Source organism: Lentinus tigrinus, assembly GCF_003813185.1.
Source record: "Lentinus tigrinus ALCF2SS1-7 unplaced genomic scaffold L226scaffold_38, whole genome shotgun sequence".
In the NCBI taxonomy this organism is placed as follows: Eukaryota; Fungi; Basidiomycota; class Agaricomycetes; order Polyporales; family Polyporaceae; genus Lentinus; species Lentinus tigrinus.
This window is the reverse complement of record NW_027137947.1, coordinates 32,679-59,872: the sequence shown is the minus strand read 5'-3', so window position 1 is coordinate 59,872 and position 27,194 is coordinate 32,679. Positions and strand designations below refer to the sequence as shown.

Sequence of the window (27,194 nt, the reverse complement as noted above, 5' to 3'; positions counted from 1 at the left end):
TCATGCAGCGTAGAGTGTAAGTACAGTACTACTCAGGCCCGAGAGCAGCGGGAGTCGTGCGATAAGTGACGTCATAGTTGCCGGAATAGGGCAAACGAGCGGCTGAGTCCTGGCGCCGTACTCTACATACCTTGCCTTTAATCTGCCACGACCGTCTCCCTTTCTGACGCGAGTTGCCAGATCGACTGAGTATCCGCATTTTTGGGGAGAGTAACACTCGTATTTCTGGTGGACAGGTCGTTTAAGAGCGACCAGGGTCCAGTACAAGACTCGACCCAAGTTTCAAGGATCTGTGGCATGGAAAGATTTTGACAACAGTGCTGTCGCGATCTCCAGGCTTGTACGATGGGGTATGTGACGACACGACATCGTTCTCCTTCTTACCGCACTGTGACACTCACGCTATGCGCACAGAGGAAGTGGTCTCGCGTCGCGGTCGCTCGCGTACTGTAGTCACTTCTGAGCGCGCTCATTGCTTCGCATGATCTGCTGCACCCCACCTCATCGATTCCCAGCTGTTGAGGGGTTCCAGTAAAGTCAATTCGTTTCCCCTCTGTCCTTATCGCGGAGGTATTGCTGGGTATGTGTCCATTCCGGGCCTCTTTTTACGGTCATGTTTACTGATTGAGCTATGCTACATTACCTCTCTCCCCTTAATGTCTCTCCACTCACTGCTTCACCTCAGGCATGCCTCAGGATGCAAGAGTGCATCGCAAACAGCCACCCTGCATACTCAGGACGACCGGGGTTTTTGTGAAATACGATGGCTCCCGGCGGGGCTCGAACCGGGGTGGTCGAAGCGAACGCTCTTCCGGCTGGACCGTCGGGGAAGCCAGAGTTCGGTCCGAAGCGCCGCTCGCGCACACGGTTCCAGTCGACTAACAGTCAACTGACGACGACGATGACCTCGAGTTTGTTCATCACTTCTTTCGGTACGTGTGGAAAGTGTATACACATCGTTTATTGGAACGGAACTGAATTTCTTTTAGAACGGCGTCTCCTCACACAAGCCCCGGCAGCGACGCCAACGCGAGTATATGACGTCTTCTCCGCAACGCTTACGGGACGGCGTCAGGACATATGACTCCAGCTCCTGATGGTCTGAACTCCAGGACGCGGTATTTAGGGCCTCGCTGGACGCCGTCTCATTCGGTCGAGGGTATCTCTCGCTCCTGCCCCGATGCCTAACCGATTCGCCCTCGTCATGTCTCGCATCTTTCATCTGTCCATAGTGGCAAGTCTGTATATCGCCACTTCCTCCGCGGTCAATGTCTCTCTGCTACTCTCTCCGTCCTCAGGTTCTCAATCCCTTGCACGAACATTGGTCTCGTTCTCTCTCGAGCAGGATCGCTGGCCGGACTGGTCCGGTGTTCATTCCCGCAATGAGTTCACACACAGCGCACTTTCGCAGTATGCAGAGCTTACGGGAGAGCCTCCGAAGATTCGCGTTGGCGCAGACTCTGAGGACCATACCTTCTGGTCTCCGACAGTCACTATCAACGAAGACGAGTTCCCGCCGGCCAACACTATAACTCCATACCCCGAAGCCACCCACATCACAGTGGGAAACGAGTACTACGAACTCTCGCGTTTCTTGCCCCGCGGGACGCACATGACATGGGGCATCAACCTCGGGGCGGACAACGTCACGAACGCGGTCAACATGGCCAAGGCCATCATGCGCGCCTTCCGTTCTAACACCGTCAAGGCTTCTGGTGTCATCCTCGATCTCATCGAGGTCGGTAACGAGGCGGATATCTACAATTACACCGGTCTTCGTCCGCAAAACTGGACGGCCGAGGTGTATGTGCCAGACTGGATCTCTGTGGCAGGTGCCGCTGTGGAGGCGGCAGGTATCAGAGGACGCTATGGACCTGTCTCCGTCCAGGGAGCGGCCTTCGCCACGCAGCAGTTCACGCCCCGAGAGATCTTCGACCTTGGGATCCTTGACAGCAAGCCTGGGAAGGCGATCTCCCAGTACGTCCATGTCTTTGTTTCGAGCCTGAGAGAGCAGCGCTCATCTTCTATTCAGAATTTCTCAGCACCAATACTCCGCCGTGTTTTGCAATGGTGGCGACTTCCCCTTGACGTCGTTCATGAGCAAGTCCGCGGTGCGGGGCAACCTGACTGGTTTCAAGGACGACATCGCAGCGACGCATGCTCGTGGTCTGACCTATGTTCTTGGGTACGTCCCTCGTGTTATTCATGTTAATTCCGGTTCTCATCAGCATCCATCCAGAGAGACTAATAGCATCGCATGCCACGGCGCACCTGGAGTAAGCAACACAGCTGGCGCGGCCCTCTGGACTATCGATTACACGCTTCAAGCAGCGACGCTGGGTGTCAAGGAACTCTTCTTCCACGAGGGCATTGGATACAAGTATAATTTCGTACGCGTTTCACACATGCAGCTCGTGGTCAGCGCGCTAACCTCTACCCAGTTCCAACCCGTCGCCCTCAACCGTTCGACGATCGACGGGTCCGAGCTCGATTCTCCCCTTGCTTCCCATATCCAGCCGGGCTACTACGGCGGCCTCGTCATCAACACGTTTGTCGGCAAGACCGGGTCAGCGAAGATCGTCGAGCTCGATGTCGATGACGAGAACGTCGCCGGCTATGCCGCGTACGAGTACGGGCGTCTCGCGCGCGCCGTCTTCATCAACCTCCACTCGTGGCTGGCCAGCAACACGGGCGCGCGCCCGTCCGTCCACATCGATCTCGACTTCGCCTTTGCCAAGGGCGCGCAGAGCGAGGCCAACGAGTTCTGGAGTCGGAAGGCCGTTGCTAAGAGGCTCGCCATCGAGCATGCAGACGATACGGAGAACCTCAAGTGGGCAGGCCAGAGCTATGAGACGAACGACGCGCGGCCTAAGGGCCGCATCGTGCTGGAGCGCGTTGTCCTGAGCGAAGGCATCGATCTGCGCTCCACGGAGGCTGTATTGGTCGAGTTCTGAGTGGGCGCTGACACGCGCTGTTTGCTGAGCCTAAGCTGTTCGCGGAGGACCATGCTGGAAGAGACAGTGATCGATATCCTTATCTGTACGTGTGTTACGAAAGTTTACGAAGATCTAACGATTTTTCTCTACGCTCTCCGGTGGGAGCATCGTCGATACACCCATGCGGAATGGCTTACGCTCGGAGGTAAGTTTTACGACTGTTCCCGCCATCAAGAAGGTCGAATATGAAGTAGTAAGTCGTCTTTTCCATGTAGTTCACTCCACGTCTTCTGATTGCTCCGTTTCACAGTAGCTCGACCTTGACTGCCCGCGCGCCGTCGTGGAGGCGGATACGCTGGCGCCGATTATGCAATGCGCGCAAGTCGTGCCCTCTGCGAACGGCCACCACGCTGCTGCTCCCTGTCTTTTCCCTTCTCATGATGCACACGAGAGCCCACAATAGACGTCCACCACGACTCCGTCTCAAGCCACCGCCCACTACCCTGCAGTCCTGACTCCTGAGTCTGCACGCCCGCACCGAGTTCAGGCTGTCCTCGCTCTTCGAGGATCTGTCGTCACGTACGAAATACGTCCATCATGATCTTTGCCCAGGGCTAGGGCAGCAAGAGATCCATCTCCGCCGCTGCATTGCGCCCAGTCGCATAGCATGCTCGAGCGTGGCGAGTGTCTTTTACTTGATGTCCGTATCTGTGGCTGACTGGCCGAATGGGTTAGGAAGGGTCGAGGTTACGAAATCCCATATCAAGTCGCCAAGCGTTATATCCGGGATCCTGTCAGGCCAACCTTGGGCATGCTGCCATGCCGGTCTCAACGTGCACCCGCGTACTGTCCCAGAGGTTGCCTGTATGCCGTGCGAGTTACATAGGCGACGGCAGGACATCATGGGAGTCGACCTCGTACTCGATAGAACTCCGATCTTGAGAAGAGTCGCTACAAGCATGAGTATGACATGTAAGCTTGACATTGTCTTCTTACATCCGCTACCTAAACACCGTCGCAGCTTGCGCGGATTCGATTCGGCACATCACCCTCACATTGCGGGAGAAAATGGGCGCACTTGTGTGCTGATCGCACATATATAGCCCTCTCGCGACCTTCCGGAGAAATCGGCTTCCCTCAGTTCCGCGAAGGCTGTGTCCTGATTCCCCATTCTCCGTTTGGCAGCATCGGAGAGTCGAGACAGATTGGTGCAGCCTTGCATGAGAAGGCCTCACCGTGTCCTCGCAAAGATGCCGCGATAAGGTTGGGTTAGGCAATTGCCATCCCGTCGAACTCTGTGTCCCTCCACGACGTGTCCCTGAGGCTTCTTTCCCCGTGCGCCCCCGTCCCGCGATTGATCGCTTGTGCCAGGGCATAGTAATGGCAAGACCGTTCAGCGACTCCGATTCCCGGGATAACGTCTCGGACTCTCGGTTGCGTGCTATCCCTTGCTCCCTTGCTCCTTGCAGACACTGCCTTGTCCACGCTACAATACTTGATGAGAGAAGACAGCACGACGTCCGAAAGCGAGCTTCCGTTGATCTTCGGTGAGTCATTCATCATCGGCAACCATCTGTGGCTCATGTAGAGACTAAATGGCCTATTGCAGTCGTGCATCGGGCGGAGGTCTCGCATGCTGTCGCATCTCCACTGTTCATCGCTTGCACTATCTCTTCTCAGGCGGGCGGCATCATGTCACAAAACTGCCAGATGGATCATTCTCCTGTCTGACTGGATGGACTCTCAGTACCGCAGTCGCGATATAAGGTTTCGACGTGCGCACCCTTCCTCCTTGCCGCAGTCTCGCTCATCCAGCCATACCCCGTCCATCCCGCCATGCGCCACCCGTCAGCGCACCTCCTGGCCGCATTGGTCGTCCTCAACCTCGTTGGCTGCTATGTGTCGGCGGTGAACGTCTCCATCCCCATCGATGCTCCGGCAGACTCCGAACCCCTCGCCCCGACATTGGTGTCCTTTTCGCTGGAGCAGGATCGCTGGCCAGAGTGGACGGGGGTCGAGGCCAGGAACGATTTCACCTACAATGCGCTCATGAACTACGCCGCGCTCACGGGACAGCCTCCAGATATCCGCGTCGGCGCGAACTCGGAGGATCACACCGTCTGGTCGCCGACGGAGACCCTGAACGACGACGTCTATCCTCCCCCAAACGCGATTACTCCCTATCCCGAGGCAACGCGCATCACTGTCGGGAACGACTACTACCAACTCTCGCGCTATCTCCCGCGCGGCACGCATATGGTGTGGGGCGTGAACCTCGGTGCGAACAACGCGACGAACGCGGTAAACATGGCCAACGCCATCGCAGCCTCGTTCCAATCTCCCGACGTGAAGACGGCCGACATCGTTCTTGACCGGATAGAAGTTGGCAACGAACCCGACCTATACACGCACAATGGCTTGCGGCCGAAGAACTGGACAGTGAACGACTACGTCCGGGAGTGGACAGCCAGCGCAGGTCCTGTTGTGGAGGCACTCGGGATTTCCGGGCGTAACGGGCCCATCACGCTCCAGGGGCTCGCCTTCGCCAACCAGGGCTTCACGCCTCGCAAGGTATACGATCTTAGTATCCTTGATAGCGCACCTGGGCGGGCTATATCAGTGTACGTTGTTCTTGTTCCCTCTATGCCCGAAGGACCCCCGACATTGACGAGATAAGCACAGTGTCTCTCAGCATCACTACCAGGCGCACTTCTGCAAAGGCGGGAACTTCTCCCTCGTCTCGTTCATGAACAAGACGTCCGTCCGTTCGAACCTATCCATTTTCGATGAGGACATCGCTGCGACGCGTGCAAGGGGACTTGGATACATCCTCGGGTTCGTCCGAATCATCCAGGATACTCGGTTGGAGGCTGATACATCGGCTCAGGGAGACAAATAGTATCGCGTGCCATGGCGCCCCCGGAGTCAGTAACTCCGCAGGGTCGGCGTTGTGGGCGATAGACTATATACTCCGTGCCGCGACGCGTGGGATCAGCCAGACCTTCTTCCACCAAGGCATCGGATATAAATACAATTTCGTGCGTTGGTTTGATAGCCGTATAGACTGGTCCGGTTGACCCACAACCCCGTTATCAGATCCAGCCGGTTCCATTGAATCGCTCGGTCATCGACGGGTCTGTTCTAAACCCCCCTCTTCCGGCGCAGCTCATGCCGAGCTATTACGGAGGCCTCGTCGTCAACACCCTCATTGGCTCCTCTGGCTCCGCGAAGGTCGTCGAGCTGACGGTGAACGGCACCAACGTCTCCGGCTACGCAGCGTTTGAGCAGGGGGTGCTCGTCCGCGCTGTCTTCGTGAACCTGCATGCGTGGTTGAAGAACAACAGCGGGGATCGACCTTCGGTTCACATCGACCTCGATCTGGGCGGGGGTGCGAGCGACGTCGCTTACTTTTCTAATCGCCCCGTTTTCGCTCGGAGATTGGTTCTCCACCATGCGGACGACACTGCGAACCTGACGTGGGCGGGTCAGAGCTACGAGACCGCCGATGTTCTCCCGAAAGGTTCTGTTGCGGAGGAACGCGTCACTTTGGCCGTTGGACTAGACTTGCGCGCAAGCGAGGCCGTGCTTGTTGACTTCCAGGTGACCGCTCCCGTCTCCGCCAGCTCAACAGGGTCTTCTCGGAGCGGCAGAGGGAAGTATATCGCAGCAGGAGTCGTCTCTGGCGTTGCAGTTGCATTCTTCGCGGCGGTGAGCATGTACTATGCGCGTCGTAGAATGACCAGGAAACAGAAACTCTCACCATCGACCTCAGGTACGTATCCTGCCTTGTGTGCTTGAGCGAGCACTGATGTGGGCAATCGTCAGTCGCTACCTCTGTCATCGACATTCAGGAGAAGTCGTAACCTATGCAGCGCCTACTGCACGTGGGTAAGGCTGCGTGCGTGGCCTTCAGGCTTCCCCGCACGAGGAAGGCTTCTCTCGGCCACATGAGTGCGCCTGAGAGTGCACTACCATAGATAGGACGACAATCTTCTTTGTGATAGAGTCACGATATAGGATCACGATCTTCACGTTCTCTTTCTTCTAGTAGTCCAGCGTCTTCCGCGCTGCTGCATGTCTAGGGTGAGTGGCAAGCTCGCCGTCTCCTCTGACTCCTCAGCCACACCTAGACGCCACTCAGCCGAGCCACCAGCACTCGATCGACATGCCTCCCGTCCCGCCCCTCACTCCCGCTGCCCAGAATATAGTGAGATCCATCCAACAACACACGGATACGTTGAGGATCGACTGCGAAGACCACATCCGGGGTCTTGTCCAGTTCTTCGCCAAGCACGGTACAAGGTACACCCGATGGACCTCCAGCCTCTACTTCACGGTTGGAGCTATCGACGGAGACGTAGCAGCGATGCTGGAGGACTGGATTGACACATGGGGTAGGCTCATGCCCCTCCAAAGTTTGGGTTTCGACAATGCCGAAGCCCTACTCGAATCTCACCCGCCACTCGCGAAAGCGTTCGCCGCGCTGTCCACCATCAAGACGCTGCACATCCGCAATGTTGGACGTCTTGCTCATGACATGCTCGTCGAGATGAAGTCTTCCCTTCTTTCCGCTGAACTCTCTTTGTCCGACGACCCGTTGCGCTTGCCAAGAGAGTTGCGCTACTCCGACCCGATTCGCCTCCTGTTGGCATCAGAGGCCACCCTGAGGAAGCTCAAGGCGGAAAGTGCCACCACGAACACACCGGAGGGTAGCTTGAACAAGTACCCGAAAATGAGGGAGCTGGAACTCAACTGGGTTGATGTCCCCTCGACGTATGACTACGTCGCGGCCTTTCCGAACCTTAAGTACCTCACCATATCGTCCGTCCTCCCGTCTCGGCGTGGCGACTTGTGGACGAATTGCGAGAGGTACAGACGTTTCAACCAGGACTCGCAGGACTCGCACGGGTCGTGGACGAGCTTGGCGCGGGTTAAGGGATCGATCTTGGACGTGTATGTCCTCGGTCTCCGCTGCTCTGTCGAGGCCCTGGAGCTCGTTGGTACTACAGCAAGCGAAGACCGGCATCTGTCGATGCTAGGGGCTGTGATCGAGGAGACTGAGCCGACTAATGTTAAGCTCACGGCGGACTCCGACCATATCATCGACGATGGCCTCATCTATGCCTTCGACGACAAGAAGATCCGAGGGTTCGAATTCCGAAAGTTGGAGATCATAGTCACCGTCGACTGCAACATCCCTGGCCATCGGGTTGGCGATACTGTGGTGCGTACAGCTTGTGCTGTTGTGATCGACAGCAAGACTGACTGTCACGGCACTGCGCAGGACTATATCGCAGGAGCAATTCACGGTCTTCGGATCGAAGAACTCTACCTGACGTTCGATGTCAAGGCTACAAACGACCGTAGCACGGGCGCGGACGCGCCTGAGCGCAGCTATCTGGCTAGGACGAACCTCAAGTACTTCGGGGGGCGGATCATCGGGAGAGTCACGCGCCTTAAGATGGTTAGCGTGTCGGTCCGCGGACTTAGACCGGGCGAGCCTGATGCGTATGAAGATGCTGTCCTGTGGGCGGCTGGACGTGCTCGCACCTTCCACACGGGGTATTCGGATGATGAAGAGTCGGACGTGGAAGAGGAAGATCAAGACGAGGGTGAACAGTCTACAGATTCCGAGAGTGATGGGAGACTCGCTGAGGAGTCAAGCTCGGATGAGGAGACCAGTAGCTCAGAGTATAGCAACGCGTACGTTAGGGCCCAGTCGGAGGAGGTGTGACTGTACTGTTTGTATCATTGAATGTATCTACTCATTGCTCAATCGTGTCTTCGTTCAAGGAGCAGTACTCACCAACAGATTGTAGACTGTGTTCGGCGGTGTAAATACATACTGCATCCGCGAAGTCTGATAAAGAAGAGTTTTTGTTGGGATAAAGCTCCGGTTCGAGCCTCGGTCCAGTTTGAAGTAGGGAACCATTGATTCGGGTCCGCCAAGGCCGCCGGCACATGGTGATACGCGCGCGTCTGGCTATATACGTCCTCCCAATTTCCCTTCGATTGCCGGCATGCACCACTCTGGCTTCACCTCGTAATTGCGCACTGGCGGCTCTGCAGCTCTCTCTTTCAAATCTCCGAATCTCGAGGCGCGGAAACTGGAAATGATGCTGGGGGAGAAATCCATGCGTCTTGCAGATTCCAGCGGCACCACTGGACTAGCGTGGACAGGCATCGAGGATCTTTGGGACGCAACATAGTAGCGACGTCGTCATATTCCGCAGCTCAAGACGTGATGCGTGTTGTCGGGAATCCTTCGATAAGCTTGGGATGCTGAGAATCGAACCCCATCTCCTCCTCGACTCGGAGTACTCACGCAACGTTACGACCCGGTCGTACAAGGAAGTGCGCACGAGCGATCGCCGCTGACCTCAGAACCGCATCCGTTCCACGGAGAAGACTCCACATAGTTATAGATCTCTGATCCTTCCCGAGTGAGTCTTCTTGCTACTGTCTACAGCTGCTGGTTGCTCAACTGAACGCTACCGTTACACAGCCGACGTAGCGACTCGCGAGACCGACGCATCGCGCCCCATCGGTCAATACATGTGCCGCCCCGATCCTGCGGACACCGTGCCGTCAAAAAAGCGGGGCGGCACCGCTTCGCGTTCAATATGCTTCGAAGGATCTTGTCTTCGGCCTCCTACTTAAATAGACTGGGTCCGAACATGTCGAGCCAAGCATTACTTCTGTTCGGTGTCGGTTTCCCTCTGGTTTTCAATCGCCTCCTTCCTTGTACCCTGGCGTCCACTCCCTTCTTCTCACCATGAGCAGGTGTACACCATTGGCGATCTTTCTAACCCTCGGTCTGTCGCTTTTCCGCGCACGCGCCGCAGTGGGCCCAGTCACCGACTTGACTATCTCGAACGCGGACATCTCTCCCGATGGCTATACCCGTGCTGCTGTAGTAGTGAACGGCCAGTTTCCTGGACCGCTTGTCTCGGGCAACAAGGTGCGTGCTGAGACCGTATTCCCTTGATGGAGGCTTCCCTTCTTACCTTACTGCAGGGCGACAACTTCCAGATCAACGTGGTTGACCAGCTGACCAACGGTACCATGCTCAAGTCGACGACCGTGGTACGTGGCAATACCATTCTTGCACCCGGTCTAGTCCTCACCGTTCCACTGGAACCTAGCATTGGCACGGGTTCTTCCAGAAGGGAACGAACTGGGCAGACGGCCCCGCCTTCGTCAACCAGTGCCCCATCTCGACGGGAAACTCGTTCCTGTATGACTTCAGCGCCGCCGACCAGGCCGGCACGTTCTGGTACCACAGCCACTTGTCAACACAGTACTGCGACGGTCTCCGCGGTCCTATGGTCGTATACGACCCGCATGACCCGCATGCATCGCTGTATGACGTTGACGATGGTGGGTTCGGCTGGTCTCCATTCTCATCTTCTTCTGAACTCCCCCTCAGAGTCCACTGTCATCACTCTCTCTGACTGGTACCACACTGCGGCGAAGCTCGGTCCTGCGTTCCCGTAAGTACACTCAGCTATGTAGATATTGAAGCAATACTCAGTGTCTCTCAGGACTGGACCGGACTCGGTTCTGATCAACGGTCTGGGGCGTTTTGCAGGCGGCGATGCTAACGCAGAGCTTGCTGTCATCTCGGTCACCCAGGGCAAGCGTTACCGCTTCCGCCTTGTCTCGCTCTCGTGCGACCCCAACTTTGTCTTCTCGATAGACGGCCACAACATGACAGTCATCGAGGCCGACGCGGTCAGCCACCAGCCCGTCACTGTCGACTCGATCCAGATCTATGCTGGACAGCGGTATTCCTTCGTGGTAAGTCATCCTGTCTATAATCATTCATCGACGTCATTGCTCATTATATACCTTATGCAGCTCACCGCGGACCAAGACATCAACAACTACTGGATCCGTGCACTTCCTAGTGGCGGTACTGTCAACTTTGATGGCGGTGTGAACTCCGCCATCCTCCGCTACGACGATGCAGCCGAGGTCGAGCCTGTCACCAACAGCACGACGAGTACAGAGCCGCTCGTTGAGACCGACCTTGTCCCTCTAGATAGTCCCGCTGCTGTGAGTAGATCCTACATGCATGTTACCGCCGACCTCTAACTTTGATAACCCAGCCTGGCGAAGCCAGCATTGGCGGCGTCGACTACGCCCTAAACATGGCCTTTTCCTTCGTGAGTGTCTCGCGCACACTTCCTCATGTCCGTTGATGTATGTCTGATAAAGTATGCCTTAGAACGGCAGTAACTTCTTCATCAATGGAGCGACTTTCGTCCCGCCCACTGTCCCCGTGCTGCTGCAGATCATGAGCGGATCGCAGTCTGCCTCAGACCTCCTCCCCAATGGTAGCGTCTACGCGCTTCCGTCCAACGCTACCATTGAGCTATCCTTCCCGATCACATCGACGAATGCTCCCGGCGCCCCTCACCCCTTCCATCTGCACGGCGTCAGTGTCTTCTCTATCCATCCATTGACCGCGCGCTGATAGTCACCTCACAGCACGTCTTCTCCGTCGTCCGAAGCGCGGGTAGCAGCGAGTACAACTACCTGAATCCGCCTCGTCGCGATGTAGTCGACACCGGCACGGCGGGCGACAACGTCACCATCCGCTTCACGGTATGTCCATGCGCAACTCCCAAATCACAGCAATTCCTCACCTGATCGTGTCCAGACGGACAACCCGGGACCGTGGTTCCTCCACTGCCACATTGACTTCCACCTCGAGGCAGGCTTCGCTGTTGTGTTCAGCGAAGACACCTCGTCCGGCGCAGATTTTGCATCGAACGACGCCTGGAGCAACCTCTGTCCAACGTATGACGCGCTCGACGCTGACGATCTCTGAGATGCGCGCATTCCTTCGTTGGCTTCTACATATTTACTTCTTGGAGGGGCACTGGCACTTCACATACGGACTGTTTACATCCTGCATCATAGGTACCTAGTACATACACATCATCTAGGTCTGTCGCTACAGATCTCTCGCAGCCACGCATGGGACCCCGCATATACTGCATCATCTATGCCATCACCACGTAACTCGTACATTATGCATTTTTTGCGTTGGCATCGATTACAGAGATCAGCAGTATCGAGAATCCAAACCGACTTCAGACTGCAGCGACCATTGGCCGAGGTGCCCGACGGGCGTCTGTATCTGCGCCACAGCCGCGCAACCGCGCTTTCTTTTTCGTCTTCAACCACGTACATCAGTTGCATGGAACGGTAATAACCTATTACTCACATCGCTTTAATATCGGTTGACTTTTTTTTTAGCTAGCGGACCCTGCGATAGGTACCGGATCGCAACAATGGACACCTGGAAACTTCCCCTCGATGTCCTCCTGCACATCATATCACTGGCACGAATCAAGACCAAGTCACGGATGGTGAAGACGTGTCGGATTCTCCACCGCGAAGGCGGTAAGACGCTTTTGAGAAGTTGCGGAGTGCTCCTGTGCACCCGCAACCAGATCGTCTCTTTCCTCTTCTTTATGCGCGCGGATCCTCCCGGTCGGTTTCCGTCTCTACGCTCTTTCCACTTGCGAGCTGCGGAGGGTCTGCCAATGGAGTCCGAGATTCTGCTGGCAGGGTTCTTTACGGAACTCGCTGAACGGCACTCTGGGCTGAGGACCCTACGGATTCATGGGTACAACCTGACGGGGGAATGCTCAAATGACGAGCTGGCTCGCGCCGTGTCCAGGCTCAGGAGTATCACCGACCTCAAGCTTGACTTCGTCAGCCATAGTGCATGGAGTATTATGCGGACGGCCATGCTTTCTCGACTTGTCAAGGCCGACATCAGCGTCCAAGATCCAGTACCTTTTCCTGAATCCCGCACGCTCGTTGACATCGACCTCACGCATCTCCTCGAAGGCTCCTGCGATACATTGCAGTCGTTTTCCTTCGTTGGGTCGCACCTCAATCGGATCGTCACCAGTAGAGGTCCAGTCTACCACCGCTTGCAGACTTTGTATCACAAGGCTGGCGAGTGGCTACCCGAGATCTCCCACTACATCACCGCCTTCCCCGCCTTGAAATCCCTATCCGTAGCGCAAGAGGACTCATTCCTCTATGCGGAAGGCTACGCTTCCCTCAGAGACGTCAATCAGCATTACCAACATGCGCATGGCTCGTGGCCGTCACTGGATTACTTCTGGGGGACGACGCAGCATCTCCATGCTCTCAGCCTCACCTGCCACGTAGCTCACATCCTTTTGGACGACATCGACGAAGAAGTACATGCGGAGATGCTGGGAGCCGTCTTGGACGACGTGCGCCCCGTCCGTGTGGAGCTGGCATCCTATGCACTCTCAAACTTCCGCGACTTGGATTGGACGGGTGCCCTGTGTGCGCAGCGCGAACCGCCGATGCAGTTCCTGAAAATCACTATGAGGCTCATGGGGAATGAAGATGACACTCTAGGAGAGGCGATTGTAAGTTTTAGGCGCATGACAGGCCCGGTCGGACTGATGACCATTCTCCGCACAGGACGCTATCTGCGCTGCCCTGGCATCGACGTCTCTCCGCGCGTTCCAGCTAGATATCCAGTGCGTCGGACGTCCACTTATGAGCTATGGACGCATAGAAGTTATGGATCTGCAGACAACCGCACAAAGCTTCCAAGACGCATGTCCATCATTGGAGGCCGTGCTCATAGAGTCGGACTACTTCCCTGATGAGAAACACCGCAAGGCTCGAATAGGATCCGCTAGCAGGTGCCGCAGACTCTTGGGTCCCAATGGAAGGGTCTGATGGCGGGGACCCCCACCTTCGCGATCACGCCATGTATTCCGTCTACGCGGTCTAGCGGTCTTGTATTGTTTGCGTACTTTAAAAAATGTGCCTTTGTGCCCATACAGGTGAAGCGTTAATCCTTTGTTCTGTGAAGTGGCGTCAGTTCGTCTGGGGCACATTGTCTCAATGCAGCGGCACTCACTTCGAACGACACCCGTCCCTCTTGCCTCCACCTTCAACCTCGTTCAGCTGTGACAGCCGGATCACCAGTGCGTGGCGTCAGCTTCCTGCTCATCTTCTGTTCGAAACCTGACCTCGATGCTAGTGGAACGCCCCTCACTGAACCCCGATGTCCTTCTCCGCGTCCTCGAACTCTCAAACTCTACGACAACCCTGATGAAGACCTGTCGTTTTTTCTACCGCGAGGGTGGAAGAAAACTCCTCAAGGGCAGAGTGCGGTTGTTTGAAGAGGCTCATCTCCTTTCGTTCATTCTGTTCATGCGGGCAGACCCACCAATCCGCTATTCCTCGTTGCGTGTCTTTGTATTGGAGACATGGGACAAACCGGCATTTTCACTGCATACCGTGGAGATGCTGAGGGAACTCTTCGTCGAGCTCGCCAAGGCTGAGAACACAGGCCTCCGGGATCTGAACTTGTGGTGTCATTTGGAGGACATGCTACTCGCCGATCGCAAGTTGGCAGGAGCGATCGCAAATCTGACCACACTCAAATCCTTCTCCTTGTCCCATATCGGTCGGCGAGGCGTGCAAGTACTGAACGCACTCCGCTCTCAATTAACCAAGGCCGACCTTTCGTTTGAGAAGGACGCGTTTCCCGCCGACAACAATAGAGCCACGCATCTGGACGCCACTCGTCTCCTCAAGAACTCGAGAGACACCTTGGAGGTGCTCGAGCTCAACAACACCGTTTGGCTCAGTAACACATGCAAGGTCGCGGTCTATCCCCGACTGACCGACCTCGAACTGGGGAGCCGATGGGTCCCTGACGTCGCCGCTCTTCTTCGCGTAGCCCCAAACCTGTCCACGGTCAAGACAGTCTACGGAGAAGGCGCGATTCCCGACATCGGCGATGATGCATGCAGAGCAGCCAACAGGAGATATCAGCTCGAACATGGCTCGTGGCGGGAGCTGAAGTCATATTATGGGCCAGCAGATGAGCTCTACATTCTCAGTCCACTTTGCCACATTCGCCGAATCCACATTGACCACATCACCGGACACGGAACTCTTGATGCGGGCACGCTCCGGACTATCCTCTCCGACACACGTCCAGTGGACCTGACATTGAGCGCGTTCTTGGGCCCAAACGAGGGCTTCCTGGACCAAGAGTGGATGGGGGCGATCTTCGAGCCACGAGTTCCTGGACTGCAAGTTCTAAAGATGACGGTAACGGTGTTTGATGAGGACGGGGAAGATGTGCCCGGAATGTTTGGCGAAGCCATGGTGAGTGTCTCATTGTTAGGCGATGTGACTGTCTACTCAACACATACCATCACCGCCGCCGCCCGGGATCTCCAGGATGCCCTTCGTGCCGCAATCGCATCCTCACAACTCTTAGGCTTCTCCTTATCGATAGAAGGTTTAGAACGCCCTCTAAATGACGACCCCTTCGGGCCGTTCTTTCTCAGTCTGGATTTACATGCACTTGCGCGCAGCTTCCAGGATCGCTCCCACTCCCTGAAAGTGGTGTCGGTGACCCTTGAGGGCTTCGATTCAGTCCGACCAGGACAAGAGAGAGTGCAATTGGGATCGGAAGCCGATTATCGGGCGCTCGGTGTCTGGTTCTCGGAGACGGAGGACACTATGTAGAGGCAGATTGGGATAACGATACAACTGAACTGCTGTGATATAGTAATTTACTTCAACGATGCGCTCCTCGCTACGGAGACGTCTGGCAATGGGTCCCCGCTCCCTCTTCAGCATACAATGCACGTCGTTTTCGCTCGCGCTCTTTATCTTACTCGGTTGTCTCCGGATTCTCTACCCGTGGTGCGTGGAGAAAGGCTTGCGACTGTTCTTCGCGGTTATTAGTAAAGACTGCGAAAGCTATAATGGGAGTAGAAAGATGTTAGGTCACGATCGATGATCTTTCAACAACAACTTTGGACAGTAACAAGACATATATGTACCGTCCTTCAGGGAGGCCATCATCCAAGTCCAACTTCCCCCGGCCATACATCCTCGACCGATGAGTGGCATGGCACACAGCAGTATGTAGCTACCACGCTGTTTCGTAGACATGTGTCTCACACTTCTCCGCAAGAACCAGAGCTGAACGTCGACGTTCTCCTGATCATACTCTCGTTTGCGCCGAAGCAGACGCAGTCGCGCATGATGAAGACCTGCCGGGTTCTTTATCTCGAGGGAGCGAGGAAGCTCCTCAAGTATCCTGTCATGCTCGAGGGCGAGACACAACTCCTATCGTTCCTGCTCTTCATGCGAGCGGACCCTCAGCCCGTCCGCTTCCGGTCCTTGCTGGACCTCTCGTTGTACCTCGAACAAGGTATTTCTAGCCGGCTGGGCGAGGTACTCAAGACTTTCTTCTTCAAGCTCGCCAGGACCGAGCACGCGGGCCTCCGTTTCCTCACCGTAGGTGGGACGGAGAAGCTGCTGCTCGCTGTTCCAGGGCTGACGGAGGCTATCGTCAGTCTGACAAGCTTGACTTCGATTAACCTGATTTCAATGGGTGTGGAGGGCTCGCAATTACTGAGAAAGTTACGCTCTCATTTGATGAGCGCGACGATCTCGTATGACAATATTATCTCCGACACCGCCGCAGGGGAGTCGAAGCCCCTTGACCTCGCCCTTGTCCTGAAATATTCCAAGGACACCTTAAAGGAACTCTCGTTAACGAACTTCGCGTGTGGCAAGTGGGCGGTGGGGAACAAAGTACACGTCTACCCCCATCTAACCTCTCTAGAGTTCACCGGGGATTGGCTCCCCGATACCGTCGGCTTTCTCCGCGCGTTCCCGAACTTGAATTCCATCGAAGTTCTCTACGATGCACATTATCCTGTCCTCCCACCGACCGAGCCTGACGAGGAGCAGTGGAGAGCCAAGCAGAGGGACTATCAAGAACGGTACGGCTCGTGGGAGACATTGAGATATTTCCACGGTAGTCTCCTCCAACTCTACCTTCTAGCTCCCATCTGCCGGATTGAAAACATCTCCCTCGACGACGAACAGGACACCGACGACGCTGTGATGCTCCGCAGTGTCTTGTCAGATGCACGTCCCGCTCATCTCAGCCTGGGTACGTGGCTGGATCCAGAGACCTTCCTCGGCGAAGACTGGTTGGGTGCGCTTTCGGAGCGACGAAGTCCGCAGCTACAGGTCCTCGACCTGTTGATGAAGATCATGGGCAGCAATCAGGAGGACGTCAGCCGGGCCTTGGTAAGCTTTACCCGTCATAAAGTCGGACGTCCACGCAGTATCTCATACTTTCGCAGGACAATATTTGCGCTGCGATTGCCTCCCTCTCGCTGGAAGGCTTCAAATTGAACATTGATGTCCACCTGCAGGGAGACCCCGAGGGGCGACTCCTAACTTTCGTCCGAGACCTGGATGTAGACGCATTGGCTCACCGGATCAAGTCCACGACATCCTCCATGAAGGCGTTGGCCATCGCTCTGCGCATCGATTGCTACGATGCCGATAGTGCAAAATGGGTTCCGGAATACAGATCGGTGAAATTGGGGCTCGAGGATGACTTTGTCGCGCTGGACCTTCATGGTGGTAGTTTCTGGTAATCACGCTAGAGATACTAGGGCTTCGAAGCAAGTCATAAGCTAGCTTGTAGATGTCCAAAAGACAGAGAGGGAGTAAGTGCGTCGATGTCGCCGAGCTACTCGGAGAGCATGATGTTTCGGGGTTCATTCCGATCATAGTCCGTAGGAATCGGAGTTAATTACGAGCAAGGTACGGTTCAATCGGAGTTTATATGTAACTTATCTTAGGTTCAGTACAAACAAAGTCCGCTTAGTTCTTGTCCGTGTCTCAGCTTCGAGCTGGTACATTCTCCCTTCATCTCTCCCCGGAGTGTCCCCTGCGCCTGGTCGTAGCTCGTCGGGCCCGAGCTCGTGTGGCCTCGTCTGAAAGGATTGCCTTTTTGTTTTTGCCTTTGCTAGGGTTTGCCTCATTTATCCCGAGTATCGACTTTCGCACTGACGACTATACCCGAAGTAGATGCTTTTATCCTTTGTCGACAACTTCGGAACACTGGTGACAATGTTGTATTGGCTGGGCCCGTCAATCGTCCGCCTAAGGCTGATAAAACGACAAGGTGAATTGAAGGAAAGGCAAGCATTATTGAGATCTTCCGGCACGGAGGCGTGTGTTTACGGTGACCACGCAGTCGTGCTTCCTCGATATGATGAGTGGTATACGAACTGGTAAGTGGCACAAACTGTCTGTTTCCTGCTACGTGCCCATCACCGTTTCCTGCTACGTGCACATCACTCATGCATCGCCGTGCAAGGACCTGTCTTGAACTTCGACGTTCTTCTGCACATTGTGTCTCTCGCGGAAATGGACACACAGTCGCGCGTCATGAAGACCTGCAAAGCCCTCTACCGTAACGGTGCCCGGGAGCTCCTCAGAGGGGAAGACGTCTGTATTTACACGGACAAACGTCTCCTCTCCTTCCTGCTCTTCATGCATGCAGACCCTGCCGTTCGTATTCCGTGCTTACACGGGCTCGTGTTGAAGATTCGAACGGAGACGGCGAAGGAGGCCGGAGACTCGCTCGTTGACTTGTTCCTCAGGCTTGCTGAGTGCGAGCACCCTGCATTCCGGTACCTGTGCCTGCAATCGTCAAAGGATCTCTTCCTCGCCAACCACCAGCTGGCCAGAGCAGTCGCGCGGCTGCATACTGTGACCTCCGTGATCATGGAGTCCGCAGGCATCCAGGCCGCAGCAGTCTTACAACTACTTGGTCGATGCTCGCCCTTGACCAGGGCAAGTATCAATTTTTGCGAGGACCTCCTCAGCTCCCCGTCCGTCACAGCCGAGCAACTCGACCCCTTGCATTTGCTCAGATACTGCCGGGACACCCTGACAGAACTTAGTATCGAACACTGGTTTCTCGCCACACGCAAGTTCTGCGTCTACCCTCGCCTCACGACTCTCACTCTCTCGGGTGACTGGACTCCCGCCACGCCCAAGCTCCGTCGCGCGTTCCCGAACCTATCAGAGTTAACGGTCTATGGCTACGCCAACATTCCAGAGCGGCGGTACGCAAGCCAGAGAGAGAGTAACCGCAACGACCAGCTCGTACACGGCACGTGGGCAGCGCCAATGCGGTCCTTCTGGGGTGGCCTTTACGACCTGTATGTCCTCGCACCCATCTCTCGGATCGAGTATATCACGCTCGACTACGACACCAACTACCAGAATACAAATGCGAGGTGGCTTCGTGCGATATTGATGGATGCGCGCCCGGCGCACCTCGAACTGAGGGCGGAGTTGCACTCGGGACTCACGCTGCTCAGTGACGATTGGATGAACGCGTTGACGGAGCAGCGAAACCCGCAGCTACAGATCCTGCAGATCGAGTTGCAAGTGCTAGGCGGCGATGACAGTGCGGACTTGGGCCAAGCTTTGGTGAGCAGCTTAGGCATTCTTCGAATGCCATGCACTCACGCTACATCATAGGACAATCTGTATGCAGCCGTTGTATGCTTGAAACTCGCGGGGTTCAGACTAAGAATCAACGCGTGGGAACGAGCAAGAGATGACGAGCACCTGGAGGAGTGTATTAAGAACTTCGATGTAGGCGAGTACGCTCATCGGATCAAGGAGTCCACGCCGTCCATGCAGCTGGTGTCCATAACCCTGGATGCAGATCGAGAGGAACCGTACAAGAAGGTGCGAGTAGGATCTTCAGAGAAGGATTTGTTCGTTGGCGGGGACCACACGGATTAACTGGGTTGCTGGGAGAGCGCTGAGCTAGTTCACGACGGTGCACAAATAACCAATGAAGATTGAAGCTGTTTCATGGAGTCCTCCTCTCCCTTCACTCCTCACGTACCTCGCTGGGTGGCAGCGGAGCCCGACAACAGTCGGCATCAAGACGCTGCGTTCTCTCCTGGCATCAAGTCCGAGCACTAGCATGAGAATTATCACGGTGATATTGTCTACATTCGACTCCAGAAGAGGGTCGCTGGCTCTCGGAGTCCATGCTCCCTGTCACGTCGATCCAACACTCTCGGTGTGTTTCTCACAGCGTCAGTTTGATGACACCTTACTAACCTTTTCTTCGGGCTTGTATTGACCTCCTTTCCATGGCCTTTTGCGCCTTCACCAGGTCGTAGACCTGCACCCATATCATGATCTGACTGTATGCCACAGGTCGACGCATGATCCTTACGGGCCACCGTTTGTGGGAGCTAGAACCGCAGGTGATTCGTCTCAGTGGCGTGGTTGATCAGAATTGACAAGTTAAAGTGAACTTCCGTTCAACTGTCAACCAGGGATGGTGGACAACCGGGCATTGCAAGTTGCGGTAAATTTTGGAGGGTAAGCGGAGTCGGAGACGTATAAAGCCTTGCCATGTTTCCTGCGGATGTCCCAGAACCCACCCACCCTCCACTCAGCGATCAATTCACAAGCGAAAGCTGAACATGGCCGGGATCATCGAAATTCTGACCACACTCGTGACGGGCGGCGAGCTCATCACGAAGATCAAAGACGTACGTCCCTCTCACACCCCGTCCCTCTTTCTTCTTGCTTACTCGCTGGCTCACTATACTCCACCGCTGCGTCCGTAGGTCGCCAAAGCGCTCATCCCCGAGCCCGCGAAGGACCTGAAGAGCAAGACGCGCTGGATCCAGTGCACGCTGAAGAACGAGACGCAGTTCGACGTCCTCCTCCAGGGCACGTACTTCGACTCGGGACGCTACTGGGACGCCCCGGGCAGCTTCGGCGAGTTCAGCCAGCTCGTGTTCTCGTGCTGCAACCAGGATCTCGAGCCTGCGGGCGTGTCGGGCGGGACCGCGTTCCGCCTGTCGCTCGATACGAAGCATTACTACGACTTCGCTCTCGTGAGTTCGCGCCGCTTCCTCGTCGCCGATTCAGACCGTGTGACTGACTACTTGCGTGTGTGTTGTGCCATTGCGCTCATTGCAGGGATGGACGAACCCGAAGATCGGCTCCATCAAGGCGAGCGTCGTCGAGAGCAGCAACCCAAAGGACGCGTACAAGGCCGCGAAGGAGGGCGGCGGCTCTCTCACGTCCAAGTACGTGTTCCAGGGCAAGGACAAAGAGGGAAAGAAGGCGCAGTTCGTGATCCACATCTCCGCTGCGCCTGGGACCCAGACTTTGTTCGTCCTGAAGCAGGTTGAGGTCCCCCAGGCTGCTGTAGAGGCGGGTGTTTTGGCGAGCGGCGTGGGCATCGCGGATGTCGTTGTGCTTGACGACTAGGAGTGCAGACCTGAGATGTTCTTCGTTCAGTACCGTTTGAGAAGACAGGATAGCGGGTGTTATGCCGGAGAGAACTGGTCTCTGTACTCATTGTGGGTGGTTCGAAAACTTCGTATCGGGAGCACGCTCTACATATGCCAATCCAGTGCCAATCACAGAAGACAAGTAAGAAAGCGAACTTAAGCATAGTAAGGGCCGCACATAAGCACATCTTGTTACTGGAACTAGTCGGACGTTGAATCGATATTATCCTTTTGTAAATTCGTTTGATTCCGAATTCTAGCTCCGCTTATCGACGAGGTGGCAGAGAGTCAGGCCGGCGTACAGGTCCACAGTGCACACGACCTCTATGCTCTAGCCTCTGAATACTTCAGTCTTGAGTATGCTTTGCATTCATTGCTCGTCTTAAATCCGCCCCTATATTGCAATTTTCCACCAAGCCTGCTGCTCACGCACTCCAACAAGACACTCGGTCCCCGGCGGGACGCTATACTCAACAAGTTGTCCGGGATCGGCAGACGAGACATTTAGATCCAGCCTGTGGATGGAGATGCATGATGACGCGCGTTAGGGAATGGTAAGTCACGTTTTATATTGCCTCTGCGATTCGCCACAAGTACACCGCGTCCCTGCGTCGTAACCTTCGCTTGTGCTGCGTCACTTGTTACCAAGGCATAAGACGACTCGACGATCATCTGTCCGCGGATGAAGAGCAGGACAAGGTCGTTTTACTGTTCTCGGACACGTTTCCAAACCTGGTTGAGTTGGGGCAAAGCGCTTCCCCAAGATGCCGATACACTATGCATCATATGGCATACGGTCGAGCCTATCTAGTCAGGGACACATTCAAGAATAGTAGACGATGTCAGCAGACCACGGTGCGGAGTACCATGTATTCTCACATATATTAATACCTTGGACGTGCTGACCTCTGGTATCTCCAGCCTTGCACTGATAACATGCCCGGCCTGACAACCCTCCCGGCGTTTCCTGAGGACGTGCCCACTCATCCTCTGTTCGTCATCGACTATCAACTCGTCAAGGCCGGAGACGAGCATGAAGTGAACAAGCTCTGGCGAGCTGCGACAGAGCTCGGGTTTTGGTAGTGCGTACACGTCCTTGCGAACCTGATGTCTTGGTGAGCTTGACCATATGGCAAGCCTGAAGAACCACGACGTGAACGAAGAGGTGGACGAGATGTTCGAGATGGGGCGGGAGACATTGGCTCTGCCGCTCGAAGAAAAGATGTGCTTCGAACAGGGTGACAACGGCTTCTCATTTGGGTGAGCTGACATCGCCCTCCTCTCCTTCCCCAAGCTCACCAACCTCCAGTGACTTCAGTCCAGCCTGATAATCTTACCCCTGTAGTTACTGCAGAAGTCTGATAATCTCGCTGTGTAGTTTAGAGAGTTAATCCAATACGTTCAAGTGCCATAATCAGATCCGTTCAAATCCTGAGCCCACTGCAGCCTACGTTGAATGTAGTCGGTCATCCAGATTAACTAGGATTATCTCAGAGCCTAGTTTATGTTCGTGATCATGATCAAGACGTCCCGAGGATCATGTTGTGGGTTCTGATAATCTAAAGCCATCGTGAACTAGAGATAATCAAGGATACAGGGGTTCATTGTCGTCGTCGCGTAGCACTCCGGTAGTATACAAAAGACAATCAAGAACAAAAGATAATCGACTACTCGGCCCCTCCCGGCCCCTTCTCTGTGTTGTCATCTTACGCCGTGAAGTCTGGTTGGGCCAGCGCAGGGCGGCAGGTAGACGGCGCAGGGATGGTAGCAAGATGGCAGAGAGACGGAGCAGACGTACCTAACACATCCAGAACGGTGTGAAGAAGACTTTTGCTATCTTGAGGTGCAAATATTGCGAGAGTCACCAGCCGGGAGAGCGAGTCGTCAGCCGGCCAGGCAGGTGAAGTTGTCAGACAAGGCGAGCGGGTAGAGGGCAAGCAGTCGAGCGAGTGGTCGGGCGAGCAAGTAGCCAGGTGAGCGAGTTATAGTCGGGCAAAGCAAGTGAATATAAGACTGACTAGGCATGGTGCAGAGCGAAGCAAGGGGAGTCACGATGGAAAGAGACCGACGACGTGGCAGGCGCCCTTGGGACTCCAGTTCCCACGCCACGAACGCTGGCGTCTCGCAGTCTCGACGTCTCTGTTGACCTCCAACCGTCACTCTTACCCAGGCCCCACTCTTGTTCCTGCTCCTCTCTGACTTTCTGCTCTCTGCTTGTTATCTCTCGCTCTCTATCTCTTGCTCTTGCTCTCGCGCTCTCGTTTATACTCTCGATTGGGCTCTTGCTCACCCCCTCGTCCACCTCACTCATACTCCTCTTTTCGCGCTTACTCACTGGGTACTTTCTCCCTCGCTCCCGACCCTCATCTTTCGCCATGCTCGTGTGCACGACGGGCAGGTGCTCTATTGCCATCACCGCAAGTATGGACTTCTTCGCTCGTTTCGTGAGTCTCAACATGCTCAGTCTTGCCCTCTCCCTCGCGCACTGTCTCTTCGTCTCCCTTGCGCACTGTCTCTTCACCTCCCTCGCGCACTGTCTCTTCACCTCCCTCACACTCTCCCCCTGTCTCCCTTGTGCTCGACTACACTCTCCAGCGCGCTCCCCGTTGCGCCACGCTCCCTGCCACGCTCTCCGTTGCGCTCTCCCTCTTCGTCCTGCTCTCTATCTCTCTCCTTTCCCTCTTATCCTCTCGCATGTATCGTCTAGCTATAGTATAGTGTCGCTCCTCCTATGTGATGTATGCATAACAATATTTCGCTACATGATCACATGATCTGTATATCTGAGATTATATATTACAATTAGCTGCGTCAAGCATAAAGCCCCAATGGAGCAGTTGGATAACAGGACAGTTTATCTACGGAAATGTGGAGGTGTCTGGTTCGATGCCCCGTGAACGTAGGACGCCCAGGTCAATCCGGAAGATTAACCTGGTTAAAACCATCGCGATTAACTCATTTAATATAAGGGCGAGATTATTCGAATCCTGCAGTAACTACTGACCAAAGATTATCTGGTTGGGGTGAAACAGGTGCAACCTCTGCAGCTATCGAGCCGCAGGGATGCAATTCATGGACGAGCGCGGCACACCCGACGTCACCGAGTTCATCAACGTCTCGAAGGACGACGCGCTGGCGTGGCCAGCGCCCGTACACCGCACCTACCCGTCCACGGTCGAGGCGCGTATGGAGTCCGTGATCAAGCCGTTCGTGCAGAAATCACTCGCGATCAACCACTTCTTGATCAACGTCCTGAACGACAAGCTTGGGCTTCCGAAGGGCGCACTTGCGGCTTTGCACAAGGCCGATGAGCACAGTGGATGCACGGCAAGAGTCATCCGTGCTCCTCCGCACGAAGGCTTGCAGACCAAGCTCTTTCTGACGGCGCACACTGACTTTGGATCGCTCGTGAGTCGGCTTCCTTCTCATCGCCTGCATCGCTGATTGAGCTGCATGTTGTTCCCGTCAGTCTTTCCTGCACAACCGTCTCGGCGGTCTGCAAGTATTACCACCAGGATCGGACAAGTGGTTTTATGTCAAGGTCCGCCGCTAGCCGTCATGATCAGCTTCAGGCGCTGACGGTTCCTGATCGGTGACTCTGTTGTAGCCTCTTCCAGGACATGCGATCTGCAATATCGGCGATGCGCTCAACATCTTCAGTGGCGGTATCCTCCGCTCCAACATTCATCGTGTTGTGTGAGTGTACCTCGTACCCTCCCCGCTTCGCCCCCAAGTATGATCGCTGATGCTCCCGATGACAAGTCCACCCCCGGGAGAGCAAGCCAAATACGAACGGTGGTCTCTAGTCTTCTTCACCCGCCCGAATGACCCAGTCGAGCTCCGCGCACTGAGCGACCAGAGCGCCGCGATCGCGGAGTCCGTCGCGAAAGCACCATCTGGCAAATATGAGCCTGGGGTCACAGCGCAGCAGTGGCTCGCGCGGAGGGTCGGGTCGCAAAGGAGGGTGCATTACACGGTGAGTACATTCATAACCGTCATCATCCACCCTTGGCTGGTTCATTTCGTGCTCATGTTATTCTACTGCAGGGTCCGGAGAGCTGGCGGAACCGGGAGGGTACTGAGGATACTCCTATTCCTGGAGGCGGGTATGTATGATGATGACCTAGGATGGCACGTCTGACCAATGTCCCAAGCGGTTCGTCCCATGTCATACATATCAGTCTGCCAAGTCACGGTCTATGCTTCGCTCTCCCATAACGATATTCATAGAATCAAGTCTTCCCACATTCACTCCGCTGCCATATCGCAAAGTAGCTTGTGACGAAACTCCAAAGCTCGAAGTTTAGAACCGTGTTATACCCGCGATACGAGTGGGAGCGACTGGCTATATGTGAATGCGGCAGGTCTGGATTAAAAGCCGATGCCACGATGAGCGGACCCAACCCCGACCCTCCTCCAGTGTACTTCAACATCAACGCCCCTCATGCCAGGCTTGACGACGTTCCCTCCCTTCCCGGACGACGTGCCTACTCACCCTTTGCTGGTTGTTGACTATGAGCTGATAAAAGCTGGCGACCAAGGGGAGACAGAGAAGCTGTGGGAGGCGGCAACTCAACTTGGGTTCTGGTAGTGAGTACTCTCCACTTATGGATGCCTCTTGACTTGTTGATGCTGTATAGCCTTAAGAATCATGGAGTAGATGCGGAGGCTCAAGCGTTGCTCGAAGTCGGAAGGAAGGCGTTGACGCTTCCTCTGGACGAGAAGCTGAAGTACGAGCTCGGCGACGAAGGCGGCTCGTTTGGGTGCGTCCGAATCCTTGGTCAATCTCTGTCAACCTTCCTGAGACAAATACTCTCCTCCTTGCAGGATCAAGGCTGCCGGAACGCAAGCTATCGACGCCAAGGGTACTCGGGATACGACCGAGTTTCTTAACATCTCTCAGGACGACGCGCTCGCCTGGCCCGAGGTCATTCATCGGACCTATCCGGATGTAGTCATCGCCCACATGACGTCAACTATTCGCCCGTTCATCGAGAAGTCGCTAGCGGTCAATGATACCCTCCTTGCAGTACTGAACAGCAAGCTCGGTCTGCCCCGAGGTACGCTTGCGAGCTTCCACAAGCCCGAGGATCCAAGCAGCTCGTTATCGAGGTGCATCCGGGCGCCCCCATGTGCGCCCAACGAGAAGCTCTTTATTCCGGCGCATACGGACTACGGTTCTCTAGTATGTTCCCGTAGAAGGCCTTCTCCCGTCTCGTGCCCCACTGACGCGCAATCATGACCAGACTTTCCTCCACAACCGGACCGGCGGTTTGCAAGTTCTTCCTCCGGGTGCCACCCAGTGGTACTATGTAAAGGTCGGGGCAGCTTCGATCTGCGCTATGCCGTACGACGGCCAAGTCATCATTTAGCACTGACACCTACGTCCACACCCACATGTCCATGCACGCCGGCAGCCGATCCCCGGGCTTGCGATCTGCAACGTCGGTGACGCGCTCAACATCTTCAGCGGGGGCATCCTCCGATCGAACATTCACCGCGTCGTGTAAGTGGATATATGTATATGTGCTGTCCGGTACCGAGGCGCCGACGCACCGCTTTGTGCTTACACGGCTCCGAGGCTAGGCCGCCTCCGGGCGAACAAGCTGCGCTCGAGCGCTGGTCCGTGGGCTTCTTCACTCGCCCGAGTGACAGTGCGATTCTCCGTGCGATTTCGGACAAGAGCGCATTGATTGCGGAGGCCGCTGCCAAGGGCGACCCGGGCAAGTATCAATCCGGAGCTAACGCGAAGGAGTGGGTGATGCGCAGGACAGGCGGGCTGCGATATAACAATTACAAGGTACATGTAAACTCCGTGTGGGAAGGCATTACGGATGGATTGGGCTGACAGGCGCCTCGTTCGTAGGACCCGGGACGCTGGAACAATATCTGGAAAGGGACCGAAGACACACCGAATCCAGAGGCGATGACGGCCTAGGAAGTCTGTCGATGCATGTACGAGTACAGCTGTAGGTCAATCGGTTTGAAATATGCGGATGTCCTGATACGCCGACCCTAGGGCAGGCTCGTAGTCTATTGCCTCTGCCCCATGAATTCTATCTTCCGT

The 27,194-nt window shown here is 55.4% G+C and overlaps 10 protein-coding genes across 10 annotated transcripts; all 10 read left to right on the top strand.

Moving 5' to 3' along the window:
* Nucleotides 1-1,204: 1,204 nt before the first annotated feature.
* L226DRAFT_470288 (glycoside hydrolase family 79 protein) lies at nucleotides 1,205-2,954 on the top strand (the record flags this gene model as incomplete). Its single annotated transcript, XM_067676299.1, has 4 exons — nucleotides 1,205-1,977; nucleotides 2,033-2,185; nucleotides 2,240-2,390; nucleotides 2,442-2,954. 4 exons carry the CDS (start codon nucleotides 1,205-1,207, stop codon nucleotides 2,952-2,954), a joined length of 1,590 nt encoding a protein of 529 aa, XP_067530875.1.
* Nucleotides 2,955-4,677: 1,723 nt separating this feature from the next.
* On the top strand, nucleotides 4,678-6,950 carry L226DRAFT_229384 (glycoside hydrolase family 79 protein). Its single transcript, XM_067673071.1, has 5 exons — nucleotides 4,678-5,557; nucleotides 5,619-5,771; nucleotides 5,824-5,974; nucleotides 6,033-6,708; nucleotides 6,762-6,950. Exons 1-5 carry the CDS (start codon nucleotides 4,773-4,775, stop codon nucleotides 6,797-6,799), a joined length of 1,803 nt encoding a protein of 600 aa, XP_067530874.1. The 5' UTR covers nucleotides 4,678-4,772; the 3' UTR covers nucleotides 6,800-6,950.
* Nucleotides 6,904-8,743, top strand: L226DRAFT_229395 (uncharacterized protein). The gene is made up of 2 exons (XM_067673072.1): nucleotides 6,904-8,160; nucleotides 8,221-8,743. The coding sequence occupies exons 1-2, from the start codon at nucleotides 7,102-7,104 to the stop codon at nucleotides 8,668-8,670; spliced, it is 1,509 nt and encodes a 502-aa protein (XP_067530873.1). The 5' UTR covers nucleotides 6,904-7,101; the 3' UTR covers nucleotides 8,671-8,743.
* Nucleotides 8,744-9,711: 968 nt separating this feature from the next.
* On the top strand, nucleotides 9,712-11,772 carry L226DRAFT_470305 (laccase LCC3-3; the record flags this gene model as incomplete). The annotated part of the gene is made up of 10 exons (XM_067676301.1): nucleotides 9,712-9,897; nucleotides 9,954-10,022; nucleotides 10,082-10,316; nucleotides 10,366-10,429; nucleotides 10,481-10,736; nucleotides 10,797-10,994; nucleotides 11,048-11,104; nucleotides 11,167-11,376; nucleotides 11,430-11,546; nucleotides 11,602-11,772. The coding sequence occupies 10 exons, from the start codon at nucleotides 9,712-9,714 to the stop codon at nucleotides 11,770-11,772; spliced, it is 1,563 nt and encodes a 520-aa protein (XP_067530872.1).
* A 454-nt stretch (nucleotides 11,773-12,226) lies between these two features.
* On the top strand, nucleotides 12,227-13,798 carry L226DRAFT_538946 (uncharacterized protein). The gene is made up of 2 exons (XM_067681594.1): nucleotides 12,227-13,363; nucleotides 13,419-13,798. The coding sequence occupies exons 1-2, from the start codon at nucleotides 12,239-12,241 to the stop codon at nucleotides 13,680-13,682; spliced, it is 1,389 nt and encodes a 462-aa protein (XP_067530871.1). The 5' UTR covers nucleotides 12,227-12,238; the 3' UTR covers nucleotides 13,683-13,798.
* Nucleotides 13,799-15,873: 2,075 nt separating this feature from the next.
* L226DRAFT_616192 (uncharacterized protein) lies at nucleotides 15,874-17,507 on the top strand (the record flags this gene model as incomplete). Its single annotated transcript, XM_067686875.1, has 3 exons — nucleotides 15,874-15,895; nucleotides 15,949-17,078; nucleotides 17,135-17,507. 3 exons carry the CDS (start codon nucleotides 15,874-15,876, stop codon nucleotides 17,432-17,434), a joined length of 1,452 nt encoding a protein of 483 aa, XP_067530870.1. The 3' UTR covers nucleotides 17,435-17,507.
* Nucleotides 17,508-17,724: 217 nt separating this feature from the next.
* L226DRAFT_538945 (uncharacterized protein) lies at nucleotides 17,725-19,812 on the top strand. Its single transcript, XM_067681593.1, has 5 exons — nucleotides 17,725-17,813; nucleotides 17,871-17,983; nucleotides 18,040-18,076; nucleotides 18,163-19,286; nucleotides 19,338-19,812. Exons 3-5 carry the CDS (start codon nucleotides 18,055-18,057, stop codon nucleotides 19,605-19,607), a joined length of 1,416 nt encoding a protein of 471 aa, XP_067530869.1. The 5' UTR covers nucleotides 17,725-17,813; nucleotides 17,871-17,983; nucleotides 18,040-18,054; the 3' UTR covers nucleotides 19,608-19,812.
* A 185-nt stretch (nucleotides 19,813-19,997) lies between these two features.
* On the top strand, nucleotides 19,998-21,307 carry L226DRAFT_616190 (uncharacterized protein). The gene is made up of 4 exons (XM_067686874.1): nucleotides 19,998-20,083; nucleotides 20,156-20,374; nucleotides 20,453-20,725; nucleotides 20,811-21,307. Exons 2-4 carry the CDS (start codon nucleotides 20,306-20,308, stop codon nucleotides 21,102-21,104), a joined length of 636 nt encoding a protein of 211 aa, XP_067530868.1. The 5' UTR covers nucleotides 19,998-20,083; nucleotides 20,156-20,305; the 3' UTR covers nucleotides 21,105-21,307.
* Nucleotides 21,308-22,063: 756 nt separating this feature from the next.
* L226DRAFT_470419 (Clavaminate synthase-like protein) lies at nucleotides 22,064-25,243 on the top strand (the record flags this gene model as incomplete). The annotated part of the gene is made up of 7 exons (XM_067676307.1): nucleotides 22,064-22,209; nucleotides 22,265-22,387; nucleotides 24,175-24,535; nucleotides 24,597-24,668; nucleotides 24,735-24,823; nucleotides 24,890-25,103; nucleotides 25,175-25,243. The coding sequence occupies 7 exons, from the start codon at nucleotides 22,064-22,066 to the stop codon at nucleotides 25,241-25,243; spliced, it is 1,074 nt and encodes a 357-aa protein (XP_067530867.1).
* A 328-nt stretch (nucleotides 25,244-25,571) lies between these two features.
* Nucleotides 25,572-27,065, top strand: L226DRAFT_574825 (Clavaminate synthase-like protein; the record flags this gene model as incomplete). The annotated part of the gene is made up of 7 exons (XM_067685112.1): nucleotides 25,572-25,717; nucleotides 25,768-25,890; nucleotides 25,955-26,312; nucleotides 26,374-26,487; nucleotides 26,545-26,633; nucleotides 26,714-26,927; nucleotides 26,994-27,065. The coding sequence occupies 7 exons, from the start codon at nucleotides 25,572-25,574 to the stop codon at nucleotides 27,063-27,065; spliced, it is 1,116 nt and encodes a 371-aa protein (XP_067530866.1).
* Nucleotides 27,066-27,194: the final 129 nt, after the last annotated feature.

What these genes read in the sequence shown, in the direction of transcription:
- L226DRAFT_229384 (XM_067673071.1), top strand. Translation starts at nt 4,773, where the DNA reads ATGCGCCACCCGTCAGCGCACCTCCTGGCCGCATTGGTCGTCCTCAAC. An exon ending in GGACTTGGATACATCCTCGG is followed by an intron (nt 5,772 to 5,823) that starts GTTCGTCCGAAT and finishes ACATCGGCTCAG; the next exon opens with GGAGACAAATAGTATCGCGT. An exon ending in TCGGATATAAATACAATTTC is followed by an intron (nt 5,975 to 6,032) that starts GTGCGTTGGTTT and finishes CCCCGTTATCAG; the next exon opens with ATCCAGCCGGTTCCATTGAA.
- L226DRAFT_229395 (XM_067673072.1), top strand. Translation starts at nt 7,102, where the DNA reads ATGCCTCCCGTCCCGCCCCTCACTCCCGCTGCCCAGAATATAGTGAGA. An exon ending in ATCGGGTTGGCGATACTGTG is followed by an intron (nt 8,161 to 8,220) that starts GTGCGTACAGCT and finishes GGCACTGCGCAG; the next exon opens with GACTATATCGCAGGAGCAAT.
- L226DRAFT_538946 (XM_067681594.1), top strand. Translation starts at nt 12,239, where the DNA reads ATGGACACCTGGAAACTTCCCCTCGATGTCCTCCTGCACATCATATCA. An exon ending in ACACTCTAGGAGAGGCGATT is followed by an intron (nt 13,364 to 13,418) that starts GTAAGTTTTAGG and finishes TTCTCCGCACAG; the next exon opens with GACGCTATCTGCGCTGCCCT.
- L226DRAFT_538945 (XM_067681593.1), top strand. Translation starts at nt 18,055, where the DNA reads ATGATGAGTGGTATACGAACTG. An exon ending in GATGAGTGGTATACGAACTG is followed by an intron (nt 18,077 to 18,162) that starts GTAAGTGGCACA and finishes TCGCCGTGCAAG; the next exon opens with GACCTGTCTTGAACTTCGAC. An exon ending in CGGACTTGGGCCAAGCTTTG is followed by an intron (nt 19,287 to 19,337) that starts GTGAGCAGCTTA and finishes GCTACATCATAG; the next exon opens with GACAATCTGTATGCAGCCGT.
- L226DRAFT_616190 (XM_067686874.1), top strand. Translation starts at nt 20,306, where the DNA reads ATGGCCGGGATCATCGAAATTCTGACCACACTCGTGACGGGCGGCGAG. An exon ending in TCATCACGAAGATCAAAGAC is followed by an intron (nt 20,375 to 20,452) that starts GTACGTCCCTCT and finishes CTGCGTCCGTAG; the next exon opens with GTCGCCAAAGCGCTCATCCC. An exon ending in ATTACTACGACTTCGCTCTC is followed by an intron (nt 20,726 to 20,810) that starts GTGAGTTCGCGC and finishes CGCTCATTGCAG; the next exon opens with GGATGGACGAACCCGAAGAT.